The following is a 14,644-nucleotide window of genomic DNA, read 5'->3' as shown; positions in this document are numbered from 1 at the left end:
GGATTTAAATGTTCCTCAAGCAACGTCTGATACAATGCAGAATTCATAATGGATTCTATGATGATGAGCTTACCAGGTCCTGCTGCAGCAAAACATCCCAAACCATAACAAATCCACCTTCATGTGTTACAGTTGGTATTAAATTATTTTGCTGAAATGCTGTATTTGGATTACACCAAATATCCCCTTTGTTATGTTCTCCAGTTAATTACATTTTAGAGCAATTCTTTCAAAGCACATAATTCCAGAAGTCTTGGCTTTTGTCTATGTGGTTTTTTTTCCACAACCCCGGGATTTCATGTCATCTTTAGAAATATATTTACTGTAAAGACTTATGATAGATAGATAGATAGATAGATAGATAGATAGATAGATAGATAGATAGATAGATAGATAGATAGATAGATAGATAGATAGATAGATGATCTGTATATGTCAGTATTGCACTACTTATTTGCACTTCTGGTTAGATGAAATGCAAACTGCATTTCATTGCCTTGTACCCATGTCAATAAAGTTTAATCTAAAATAATCTAATTCTGGTAGGAGTTATCATCAATTGGAAAGCACAGAGATTATGAGATTACAATCCCAGCAAAATTACTGTGGATGGTGCCACTTAGAAATCATGAAAATGGCTTTGGTCTTGAAATTCATACAAACAGTTTTGCATTCTGTGGACATCCTCCATTTTAATGACAGTAAAATATGGAGTCCCTCAAGGGTCAATGTTAGGACCATTGCTTTTTTCAGTATACATGCTTCCCTTGGGAAACATCATTAGAAGGCATGGGATTAGTTCCATTGTTATACTGACAATACGATTATATGAAATATCAAAATTGTCTAAGTTAACAGAGTGCATTAAGGATATAAAAGACTGATTAACCTTTGATTTGATTTTCTAAAGTTAAATTCCGAACAGCTGATCGGTCCAAAAACTAGTATACAAAAGATTTTCCATTTAGAGGGATGTCAGTACTCTCTCAAACATTAGGGTTAGGGTAACACTGGGCAGACCATAATCTCAAGTGGCAAAAAGGGGGAACCACCACCCAGAACAGGAAATGTGTCTAAAATTGCCAAAAAGACAAAAGGTAGATTTAACAGGGAGGCTGCCAAGAGATATACAGTAACGTTAATAGAGTTACGTCTGGGAAGTACTGTGACATGTTGTATGTCATTGATGTATGCAATAACAATGTCTTGTTTTCTTCTTGTCTGGGCTATGGGGTATGGTCTCTAGACAGAAGCCCTGCATTATCCCACATATAATGTGGTATGGCCTGAGGAGACCAAGGTGGAAACTGGAGAACATAATTCAAGATGATATGTTTGGTGCAAAAGAGTATGGTGCTGACAGCATCATACTGTCCAAGATAGAGAACTTGCAAATGCCTGTTTGCACAAAAATATATTTTAGTGCAAACCCTGCAGGCCCTAGATGAAGATAATGACCCACATCACATCTCTATGTCAACAAAGTGGCTTCAGGAGAAGGTCAAAGTTTTGGATTGGCTCAGAAAGTCCACAGTTTTAAACCCTAATGAAAATCCCCTTATAATAGAAATGATCTAGCATAAGTGCAATGAACAGTGGAATCGAGCAGACAAATCGAGATGTACTGAATTGGCAGACGCCCAAAAATGCTGTCCTATATTACAGCAGAAGATGCTTAAAATATATATTTTTTCTTTATTACCTAAAAAGTTTCTACTTGAATTTCTTTGAGTGCTATATCACATTTTGTTGAATGCTATATCAGGTGGAAAATATTTGACATGATTTATCTTGGTTTTATTTTATACACCAGAAATGCCTGCAGTGTTAACTGGTGTGTGTGTAGACATTTTATAGCCACTGCAAATAGGTATCAAATGGTGATATTGGCATTGTGCTGGATGTTTCAGGATCAGAATGTACTTTATACTTTACATGCTTTTTTTGTATTTGTGTTGTTACTGCTTATATGTATTGTGTCTGTGGACAATAAAATGTTATTACTAATTACAAGCACTAAGCCATAGCAATGTCCCACCATCAAAAAAATGTAAGATATTTAATAATCACTTAATTACTTGAGGCTACACAATGCAAGTATTTATAAATGTTATAAATGTATTTTATTGTATATACTTTTCTATTTGTTTTCAGTTCACTGCTTTAATTATCAGTCATGCATTTGAATGCTTCTTCTTAATATTCTGTCAAAATCTACTGTATATGTAAAACTTAACATAAGCATCTTGAAGAAAGACAAAAAGATGGAAGAAAGGCAAGGACCTTCTGGCGTCTTTTCCCATGTCATAACAGTTAATCACACAAACCCACATAGACAAGCACTTACTTTGACTCCAATACGGTGAAATGAGAGGTCCCATATTTGAACTGCAGCTGCAATGCATCTACAAGATGATAAATTTTTTTTACATGTCTATTGAATCATCTACTTCACATTTACTTTGGGAACCATTTTAGTTTATCTAATTAAATAAACACTTTAGTTGTACTAATGTTTGGCATCCACTTTGTATTTGTATTGTATTTGTAAAATTACACGAGATAATAACAACATATTATGATATATATTTCAGCATACATTATTACATACTATTTTTACATTATTATGAATAGATATTTCCTTTTCTAGATATACTCTAGATATAATCAACAAAAAAAAATTCTGCTCCAATTCAAACCAAGTTTTTGCACTTATGTAAATTATATTAATTTATGATGGCACGGGAGAAAAAATATATTAAAAAGGCTTTCAGTTTTCATTGACATTTCTAATCGCAGTGTTTCCAAAAATTGTTTCCCAGGAACCCACAGATGTTATTAATTTGTTGCTTGTACCAGACATTCAACCTCTGGTTAAAAACAAACTCCTTTGTGGTTTTAGAAACAAATCATTTGAAGTAACACATTTTGCACTTTTCTAAATATTCATGGTCAAATTAAGTTAACTTTAAAAGAAAATTGCCTTTGAAGAAATCACCTGTCTTGGAGGTTTTCTACAGCTGGAAAAAAATACTAAAATAAATTGTTGAATATATTAAAGTAAAAATGTGTAATATGTAAATTATTGTCCATGTTCTTAAATTTTCTGGAATATCAAGCAAAAACTGGAAGCAAAAAGATACTCACTTTATAGAAAATCCAGTGAAATGTAACTTTAAGTATTTGCCTATTAGCTATATAATTTAGAAAATGGAATGCTAAAATGTTACTACCTTTTTAATGTGAGGAGCTCATGGATCCTCAATAAGAATATACCAAGTGATGGGGAGACAGAAGAAAGGACATCTGTCACCCTTCATATCTCTCTCTCTCTCTCTCTCTCTCTCTCTCTCTCTCTCTCTCTCTCGCTCTATCTCTCTCTCTCACACACACACACACACACACACACACACACACACACACACACACACACACACACACGCTCCTCCTCTCTTGTAATTGATTAAAGGAATACATGGGAAATTAAGCAAAATATATTTTATTAACTTACTCATTAGATTTTAATGTGTTTATGACATTTTTATTTTACACAATTGTAACTGGCAGATTGCTGTCAAAACATAGAGACGTGATAAAAACAGTTAGACAATCAACTATTATAGTACACTCCTACGTTGCTATATAGAACCATTTAAAAACAGTTATTAAAGAAACATATGCAAGATGTTCCCCACAGAATAAGGGTGCAATACAGAACATTATAGGGTTTATGAAGGACATCTTTTAAAAATTTGCTTGCTTTAAAACAGGTTTTCTATTTAATATCGCATTTTAAACAAATCTTGAACTGAATAAAGAGAATAATGACTATATTTATATGCATTACTAAAAATATTTCTATCAAATATTATGTTTATTCATCTATAAACACATATATACAGTAATATGTACAGTACTGTAACAGAGTCAAATGTGAAATGAAGAAAAGAGACATTCGAAAGATGCAGTCATCATTCATGTTCTATCATAGCATAGTGGTTTGGCAAGTGGCAATGTAAAATTTTACTCCTGTGTTTTTATTGCTACATCTTAAAGAAGAACATTACTATATTTTTTATACTTCATATAAAGATGACAAAGACAACACAAAAACATTTTCATGTGAAAACATTATTAGCTTGTTAATTTTTTTCTGTAAAATTAAAATTATTTGAACAATTAAACTGCTATTTCATGGAACTTTGATGGTTACACATAATTTTACTGATTTATTTCAGATTTTATAAATGTTTGTTATGGCAATACAGGCTAAACTGGCAAACTGAAGCCCTGTTGCTTTAGTTTTAAAATGTGTCCATATTAAACATTTATCATGAAGACATCTATGTATTTATTCAATACACCTTAATTATGTAATGAGGCCATGTAATGAGAAATATAACATATATTTGAAAAGAAGCAGGCTCACGTGCTATATTTCTTGTGATTTTTCGTTAAAGAATGTTTTCATTCACTCACTCATTTTCTACCGCTTATCCAAACTACCTCAGGTCACGGGGAGCATCAAGGCAGGATACACCCTGGATGGAGTGCCAACCCATCACAGGGCACACACACGCTCTCATTCCCTTACGCAATCACACACTACGGACAATTTTCCAGAGATGCATGTGTTTGGACTGGGGGAGGAAACCCCCGAGGCACGGGGAGAACATGCAGACTACGCACACACAAGGGGGAGGCGGGAATCGAACCCAGACCCTGGAGGTGTGAGGCGAACGTGCTAACCACTAAGCCATGTCATCATATACTAACATCATTGAATAAAGATTACTCAAAAACATTGATGTCAGCAAACTTATTATATTAGACCAAATCATAGCAAATATGGCAGGCAATTACTTTTGAAATTGATCATGCTAGAAATTTGTAAATAACTAAATTCTATTTTAAATTCACTCAAATTAAAAACATTAAAAACAGAAATATATAAAAATCTAGCAGATTTGGTTAGAACGCTAGATAAGTTACTGAAATAAGCAAAATAAATAATAGCAAATTTATTTGATGTTAAAATGATATGACAATGAATATGTAACTAAAATAAAACATTTAAGGAACAATATACAAACTTTAAGCTCTAAACACAAATTAAATTGAAGATGGGATTACTACCCATAACATACAATCATAGGCCACTGAAATAATGGCCTGTTAATGAATAAAGCAGATTTTTGTGTTATAAAGCATACATTTAACAACAACAAAAAAATGTAAATTTTTTTGCACAGAGTTAAAAAAAAAAAAAAAGCAAAGAAAAAAAGGTCAGTCAGTCTTTCTCTTTCAATTTCTCTCCCTCTGGAGTGTGATATATGACACCAGAGGCTTTTAATTCCAGTGTAAAAACAAATACATCTCTAGATAGAAATTAATAATGCATACCATTAATTGAGTTAAATGCATGCTTTTAGTGATGGTGAGACAGTGACACGCACATGCACACACACACACAGACGAGATTATGTTATAGAGTGAAGACATGCGAAGCAAGAAGTGAACTAGGATAGTAAGAAAGATTTTCATTTATGACAGCATGTACAATGTTCACTTTAATAATGAGACCGTCTCATGGCAGTCGGTAAACTGTCGGTGAGATCAGTCGATTGTTTTGACACTGACTGTTCTAAAGCTGCTTAGGCCTCCATCTCATCCATCTCCCCATCCCTTAGCAAATCTGCCAATCCCTCGCATTCTAAGCCTCTCTGTTAATTCCTCTTCATGCTGAGAACAAACAAGTCTTAATAATGAGTACAAGGTCATGCTGCTTGTCATAAAGACTGAATCCTTTTAGTATTAAAGGGGATGTAGTTGCTGGTGTGTTTGTGTAGGGGTTAGAGATCCTTTATGGTAAGGGGGGGATAAGTAAGTCAGAACCATACCACTCATCACATGTACAGAAGTGAGTGCTTATGCATCTTTAAGGAAGATATATGCTGATTACTGTGATCAGATCAGTGTGTGTGTGTTGAGCAAAGACACTTAAAAAGAGCTATATGGTCAAAAACACACGTGCATATAGGGAGTAACATTCTTTGTCTGTACCTGTTCTCTCCCATCCATTAATGCTGAACCCCCATCACCAACCCACCCCTCTTACTTTCTCTCTGTTATCTCCTGGGCTAAGGGATTTGTGGTTTCTGAAAGCTTTTTATATGTTTCCCATCTCTCTTACTCTCTTTGAGGAACAAAATACATCTGCATGAAACAAGAGACATGTGTCTCTTAGGAAAAAGTCTCCTTAATGAATTTTCTTAAAATCTGATAAATGTCAAAGAAAATTAGCAAATGTGTGTGTGTGTGTGTGTGTGTGTGTGTGTGTGTGTGTGTGTGTGTGTGTGTGTGTGAGAATAAAGAAAGCACAGTGACTAAAATGATTGTTTTCTTTTTTTTATATTGTCTTCATGCCTTGTAACAAATGAATCATTTGCAAACAAACTCGAAGAAAAGCCTCATTCTTGTCTAAATGTTCTTGGCATAAATAAGATTGGGATCAGTACTCATAACTTTAAAGCGTATAGTTTAGGACAAAGGCACCTTTGCGCCTGGATTGTGGGATAAGACAAAGACGTTTCCTCTTTTGCCATCTCATTTTGGAGCGTACAGCAGAATAAAACGTTCATACATATTTTCTGACATTATTTATACCAATATGGGACAATTATATCTTTATCTAATCACTGTAAACCTTCACACCACTAATCACAAAGTAGTAAGAATTTCAGCAGCAGAAATCCAGAACCCAGTCTTGTAGCACTTCCTCTTCAGTGACACCATATACTTTTTGAACTATGAAACATTGATCAATATGGTTTTTTTTTACAGGAGATGTTTATTCAGAATACAATCCCTGTACCTTTGGACCTCATACAATATTATTAAGCAGTAAAGGTTTTAATAATTGCCTGTTTCTTTAAATTAAGTTTGTCAGAATAAATTACTAATCACAACAGAGGAATCATGTTTTTGTCCCCAAGAAAATCACCAACATAATATAATATGGGATAATGACCAACAATTGCCAACAGTCCATTTACTACAGAGATCCATCAAAAACGAGGTGGGGGGTGGGGCGTTGGGTAATTATTTTTAATTAATACAAAATCAGGCACTCTTTGTGCATTGACCCAAGGGTATATTAAAGATTTGTTTTTTTTGTTTTGTTTTATTTGTTTAAATAAAAAGGTATCTTTTTAAAATAAAAAATAATAAGCGGTGCATAAAGTCCTAAACTGTCCTTTAATACACAGCAGTTAAATACAAAAACATACATGTGATTAGCACATTTTATATGACCACAGGTGTATCATATTCAAGTTAATGACATGACAAATGTCATGTATTGGTGACTTCATCATCATCATTCAGATCATAAATAAGAGAATGCCCAACAGAAACCTTTCAGTGCGGTAATTACCATCAGGCAGAGTGGGTGTACAGATTACAATAATTCTTCTCATGGTAAGTACACGAACACAAATTAGAAAAAATAATGTAGTGTTTACAGAAAAAAGGGTTTTTTAAGGAACTGTTAGATCCTCTTAGTGCAATGGTGCAGTCTTAAAACAATAACAAATAAATATTCAGCCTGAAGGGGAAAACAGAAAAACAACCTGGGAATGTGAGACCTTTTATCTACTGTAGGTGTATCGATATGTCAGACTAATAAAATGGGGTTTTATATAAAAATACAAATAAAATTAAAATAACATTACTACAGCACCCCCTTAAGGAATTTAGTATGTTGGTGACACTAATCTGTCTGCTCGTGTGTGCAATTATTAAATAAAATTTATTAGCTGTATGAAAATCATGCTTACCCACCATATTATTTTAATTATTTCACATAGACCTGAAGTGAAAATGCATAAAAAAGGTGACCAAATTTTTGTATCATGCCTAGCAAGCATGTCAATACAAATTAAAAAGCACCATGAGACTTTTGCTCTGAATTCTCAGTTATTGATTTGTTATTTATTATAATTCATTTTATTCATATTATATTCGTAAGTTCAAATATGAAATTCTTTTGATTAATGCCAAGTAATTTTACTTCACAATATATAGTTACACCTATGCATAATCACAGATTAGAAGTAAGTATGGGTTTATAAGGTCATATGGAAAGAACAGAGGTGGGTGTGGATGGTATGTTAAAGCAGAGCCACACTGTGGAGGACAGACAGCATTCTGTTCTCAGTCACTCTCTGGCCTCTTGATGCTTTGGACTGCAGATGCACTGATATTGATAGCATTTACAAATGCACTTATTCTAATATTTATGACAGTACATTATAGCAACACACAACTAATCAGTCAAGACGAAACTCTACTCGACACCTATGGTGCTCTTTTGTTGAGGCAAATTTCCAGATATGCGGTCAAAATCAGTTGGCGGATTGTGTGTGCAAACATACATGTCTGCCATATAGTGTCAACTATGCCAAATAATCTGACAGACACCTACCACTATTGATCCAGTGTCTTTCAGTGTTGGAGTCTTTCATATGTGTGTGTTACATGCGAGATTAAAATATTTTGGGCCACTAGAATTTGGTTTCAGTATGGTGTCAGTAGGTTTGCGCACAGTCATTGGTAAAACCACAGGATCCAATGTTCAGCTCAATAAATATTTACTTAAAACAAATAACTATTTTCAGCCCAATTCTTCAATCCAGTCATCCTTCCCCCTCAGCAGACCATTCTCTTATATTTATCATTAATCATTATTTTACATGGCTTAATGCTTCATGTTACATCCATTGCTCAGCATTTTTCTCAGACTATTTACCACCAGTCTGATTCTGTTGCCCAATTTCTCCCACGAAACCCTTTCTTCTACCACCCAAGTGCCACCCAGGCCATCCCCCACCCCCCGCTCATTTTCTATGTGAAATTTTGCAGTGGTTGGCTGACCCGTAGGCAGGTCCAGTAGAGTGCTCTGGCCAAAGTCACCATGACCAGTAGCAGCATGGCCACCCAAGCAGCATATATCCCTCCATACAATTGTGCCTTAGACCACGTCCCCCCCTGTAGAGAGAGCGAGTTATTTAGAAATGAACATATTTCAGGGAAGAAAAAAAGCAAAGATAAAAAGGCCAGTGTTTACACTCACAATAAGTCCAGCAGCCGAGATGCTGAACAACAAGCAGAGGAGAAAACACCAGAGACTCCGCCTCCTTGGATATGTCTGGCCAATTGAAGAACTGCAGCAGAAGCAATAAATGTTGGTGGTGATTTTCATCCAGATATAAAGTACTGAGACAACAAAAACACTTAAAAACCTAAAGCTTTTCAAAAAATCCTAAGCCCTCTGGTGAGAAGATTGGGAAACATGATAGGACAAACATATTGCTTCCTGTCCTTTCACAACAGTTGATTGGTATACTGTCACCACTCAGGTTCAACAGTATTGAGACTGTGTCTGTTCCCTGAGGTAAACAAAAATGTAGAGACACTCACAAAGAATTCTTTGATGGCAGGTTAATATATAAATCTCTAATGCAGAAATATTAGATCATTATTTATATTATATATACACACACACAGTATACAAATTTTTTCATTCTTCCTTTCTTTCCCTCATTCCTCTTTGTGCCGACACAAACACAGTTAAATGCACATAAATAGCAGTGTGTTTAAAAATGTGAGTAAAGCTCAATAATTTGGCATAAATATTGGGCAGTTAAAATAAAATACAGTGACAGCATTTTTATTTTTACAAATTCAAAAAAAATTTACTGTATAAACTGAACAATGCTTGAAGATTTAGCTTTCTTGACTGAACTAATATTTAGTTGTCTTAACCATTGTTGCGGAGAACTGCTTCAGCTCTGTGTTGCATGGAGTCGACTTCTGCCAGGTATACCAGCCCAGGACGATTGCAATCCATACCACAGATCCTCTGCATTTCTGGGTTTTGCCTCAGAAACAGCGTTTTTGATGTCACCCCACAAGATTTCTATTAGATTAAGGTTAAATAATGCACTGGCCATTCCATAATGTTAATCTTGTTGGTCTGGAAACAAGATATTGATAGCTTACTGCTGTGTTGTGGATTGACAGACAGACAGATAGATAAATAGACAGATGGAAATTTCCAATGTTGTACTGTCACCAATATGTCCAGCTCTGTTCCAACCACAGAACCTGTGCTCCTCACCAGTCTGTCTAGTCGTGCTGCATCTCTCTTTTTGCAGCTTCCTCCCCAGCACGACACAGCATCTAAAAGTCCAGTGACGACCATAGATTAGTATAAGATGTGTAGCATTTGTTTGCAGACGTTGAAGGATGCGATCCTCCAAGTGTAGATGGCTCTGTCCTTTCCTGAGCAGAATATCCATGTTTGTGGTCCAGTTCAACCTATCATCTAGCTGCAGCCCTAGATATGTTTAGGTCTTGACCATCTCCATGTCAACCCCCTGTATGGACACAGGTTGAGATTGTGGTTTATTCCTACAAAAATCCATCACCATCTCCTGGAGGTTTTCAGCTGTAGAGGGTTGGACACACACCAACTGACAAAGTCCTCAATCAGGCTTTTGTACTCCCCGTCCGGTCAACTATCACAGAGCTACTGGATAGGCTGCCACTCGTGGCGATGCCATGACCCCTAAGTTTTCTTATGACTTCGAACTGATCCATGATGTGATTGTGATAAATAGGCCCAACACAATAGTACGAGAAACATCCCCATATCATGTTTGTGGGTCGTCCGACAAAATGTTTTTAGTAATTTTTAGGGATAACTGGACACTCACACTTTTCTGCAGTGGGGACATCGGGCCAGTGTCCTGTCAGTAAACTCTGTCCACTGCAAAGTGAAGAAAAAAAGAACTTATTAATGATGATGATGATGGTGGTGATGAAATTATGTAAAACTGTGAGACAATGAGGTTTAAAATGAATAATAATAAAATATACATATATATTAATTATGAATATACCACTGTTGCTGATAATTTAGAGGACCAACAATACCAGCTGTGTTGAATTTGGCTTGTGGCTGCATTAAATAACAGGAATAGTGACAGAAAAGAAAGATTAAAAAAAAAAGTTTAATTGATGTAAACTTTGGGATCCTGCAGAATGAAACTATTTCAAGGAAGTTTCTATAATATTTACATTAACACCATCATGATTATAGTTTTCCGTAAAGAAATCCATTATACAACTAGATTTGTAAAGTTCGTCACGACAAACTTTGATGCTGGCTTTGACGGTGCAAGTACTCGCAAAGGCCGGTGCTTTTTGGAGGCGAGTGGACATAAGGATCAATGTTACTCTTGGAGGCAAGAGGACAAAAAGATCGTGAAGGCTACTAGACCGCTAGGGTGCCAATACTTTTGGAGGTGAGCGGACATGAGCATGTGATGTGATCCGAATACCCGTGAGGCAGTTCTCCTCATTGTGCGGAGTGTTTTGATATGTCAAATGTCCATGTTGTGCAAATTTTTAGTTGTGCAAATTTTTAATTGTGCAAATTTTTAATTTTCACGTGACATGACCAGAATACACGTGAGGCACTTCCCCTCATTGGGCTGAGTGTTTTGATATATGACATGTCCATGTTGTGCAAATTTTTGATTTCGTTTATTTTGGGGGCGGGGCTACAGGTGACGTCACCAGAAACCCCAGTGAAAAAGTATATATACTTTTGCCAAAATGTGGCTACTGAGGGTTTGGACATTTCATGTCAATACTGCAGTCATTATGGGATTCTACTTATTATTATACTGCATAGAACACAGAACAGAAGCCGTGCCTGAGCTCTGCACACGCTGCGTGTGAGAGCTTAGAGGAATTTTCAGAATTCCCCATTCAAGTCTATGGGATGTTCGATCGTCGACTACGGAAAAACCGAAAGTTTCGTTGGAACCCAGAAATAAAATGTCACATGACGTGACCAAAATGCGTGAAGCAGTTCCTCTCATCGGGCTGAGTGTTTTGATATATGATATGTCTATGTTGTGCAAAATTTATGATTTCGCTTATTTTGGGGGCGGGGCTACACGTAACATCACGTGAATACCCGGTGAGGTGCCAATACTTTTGGGCAAAAGTGACTACTAAGTGTTTTGACATTTCATGTCAAAACTGCAGTCATTATGGAATTCTACTTATACTGCATAGAATAGTTTTTGGGGGCGGGGCTACACATGACGTCACGTGACTACCCGGTGGGGTGCCAATACTTTGACAAAAGTCTATTGACAGGGGGCCAATACTTGTAGAATCATTGGATTGATAGTGTGGAGTTGATAGTTACATGTATTGAGAGTGTGCTTTACATCTACAGAGAGAACAAAAGAATTTTAAGAATTCCCCATTCAAGTCTATGGGGGAAAAAAACCCATTTGAGCTTCCATACTGGGAATTCCGGAATTCCGATCGCTTATAAAAGTCATAGCACACCTGTCCTCAATGAGCCGGTCGATTTGACACCTCATTCATGGGTCTAGGATAAAAGCTGCGGGATGAGTTACGCACCGAAAAAGTGTCCGGAAGTATATTATTATTATTATTATTATTATTATTATTACTACTATTATTAAGTATGCAGAATAACAATAATGATGCTTTGCAAGCACCATTAATAATAAGTATGCAGAATAACAATAATAATGCTTTGCAAGCACCATTAATAATAACAACAACAACAACTAGAACGGTACATTTCCTAAAGAAAATGTGAATGTGCTTGCACGTGGCAAGTTCCCCTCATCGTGCTGAGTGTTTTGATATGTCACATATACATGTTGTGCAAAATTTTTTATTTCGCTAATTTTGGGGGCGGGGCTACACGTGATGTCAGTTCCCCTCATCATACTGAGTGTTTTGATATATGACATGTCCATGTTGTGCTAAATTATTGATTTCGCTTGAATTTTAGGAATTTTCCATTCATTTCTATGGGACTTTTTAGGCCACTTTTTCATACGCTGTGCGAACATCGTTGGTCAGATCACTTATAAAAGTCATAGCATACCTCTCCTCAATGAGCCGGTCGATTTGACACCTCATTTATGGGTCTAGGACAAAAGCTGCGGGACAAGTTACGGAAGAAGAAGAAGAACTAGAACGGTACATTTCCTAAAGAAAATGTGAATGTGCTTGCACGTGACGTCAGTTCCCCTCATGGTGCTGAGTGTTTTGATATATGATATGTCCATGTTGTGCTAAATCTTTGATTTCGCTTATTTTGGGGGCGGGGCTACACGTGACGTCAGTTCCCCTCATCGTGCTGAGTGCTTTATGTTGTGTAACTGAGATATGGCTTCTTTATATTGCAATATGGTTCGTAAGGTGCACTACATGGTTGCTAGGGTATGGCTGCACAGTTACTATGGTTATATTTGCAGACTAGTTTCTCACCTGCAACAAAAGAGCACACCTGAAAATCCATTTATCTTTTCCTGAAACAAGCGCCATTAAGATCTTGAACTAAAGCATCAATCAGTGATTTTACAGGGAAAAAATATAATCACATTACAATAAGGATCATTAGTTCAAATAGAATGTATTAACTAACATTTACTAACCATGAGCAATAAATTATTGTATTTAGTAATCTTTGTTAAAATAAAGTTTATTCTTTGTTCATGTTAGTTCACAGTATATTAACTAATGTTAACACGGTGTTAATAATGTATTAGTAAATGTTGAAATTAACATGAACAAAATGAATAAATGCTGTAGAAGTGCAGTTCATTATTAGTTCATGTTAAGTAATGTGGTAACTAATGTCAACTAATGAACCTTTATTATAGTGTTAGAAAAAAAAACTGTTCAAGGGTGGATTCGAACCGCGATTCGCTTGCATGCTAAACGAATTGCTTACCCCAACTCCATACAGGAACACGAGAAAGCCTTTGCGGTTTTATGTATTAATTCACTAATGTGAAGAATGGCGAGTCTAACAGTACCCAAGATTTATTATATTAAAGTCATTCTTATCATTCTTTGTGATATACGGGTCATATCATGTCAAAAAATAATTATGTAATGTGAGGAGACAAAGAAAAAATGCGCTTAATTTTAATTAATGGGTCGCTCTTAAAAGAGCCGTTGCTGTTCTTAAAAGGACATTAGTTTAAAGTGAAATAAAAAATTATAAAAAACTACACTGATAGTTGAAAACAACAAAAAGTTATACAAATGGCAGAAACAACAAATGTGACCGCCGTGCTGTCCATGGCACGCCACCACTAGTTTTAATCATTAAATCATTGTTCGAAAGCTTAGACTCTCAGGATTTTATTAAGCCCATAAACAAAGCATAATATGATTTATAGCCATCATACTAATTTAATCCAAGTTGATAGTCATTGTTGTTTACTTACATTTAAACCATGCTTGTGTAAAAAATCCCCAAGAGTCTAAGGAATTGGAATATGTAAGCCTTTTAATCCAAAACGCTTTAATCCAAAACGCTCGCGTCACAAATATTATGGGTGGCTCTTAAAAGAGCGGACAGACGCCTTAAAAGGACAAACGCTTCCCTTGGAATATGTAAGCCTTTTAATCCAAAACGCTTTAATCCAAAACACTTGCCTCACAAAAAAACCAGAAGTTCATTTCCGTCCGAACTGTGAAATATAGCAACAAGTATATATGACATGTCCAT

The 14,644-nt window shown here is 35.8% G+C and overlaps 1 protein-coding gene across 2 annotated transcripts in view; it reads right to left on the bottom strand.

Annotated features, from left to right (window-relative positions):
- Positions 1–7,238: 7,238 nt before the first annotated feature.
- pip4p1a (phosphatidylinositol-4,5-bisphosphate 4-phosphatase 1a) overlaps positions 7,239–14,644 on the bottom strand; it is a 28,762-nt gene continuing 21,356 nt past the window's right edge. For both annotated transcript variants that reach the window (XM_047806384.1, XM_027143150.2), the window contains exons 5-7: positions 10,779–10,831; positions 9,134–9,224; positions 7,239–9,048 (exon numbers count right to left, since the gene is read on the bottom strand). In XM_047806384.1, the coding sequence (XP_047662340.1) occupies positions 8,905–9,048; positions 9,134–9,224; positions 10,779–10,831 (288 nt within the window). In that variant the 3' untranslated portion in view covers positions 7,239–8,904. The remainder of the gene's footprint in view (positions 9,049–9,133; positions 9,225–10,778; positions 10,832–14,644) is intronic.

This window comes from Tachysurus fulvidraco, chromosome 22 (assembly GCF_022655615.1).
Source record: "Tachysurus fulvidraco isolate hzauxx_2018 chromosome 22, HZAU_PFXX_2.0, whole genome shotgun sequence".
Taxonomy (NCBI): Eukaryota; Metazoa; Chordata; class Actinopteri; order Siluriformes; family Bagridae; genus Tachysurus; species Tachysurus fulvidraco.
This window is presented reverse-complemented; position numbering and strand designations above follow the sequence as displayed.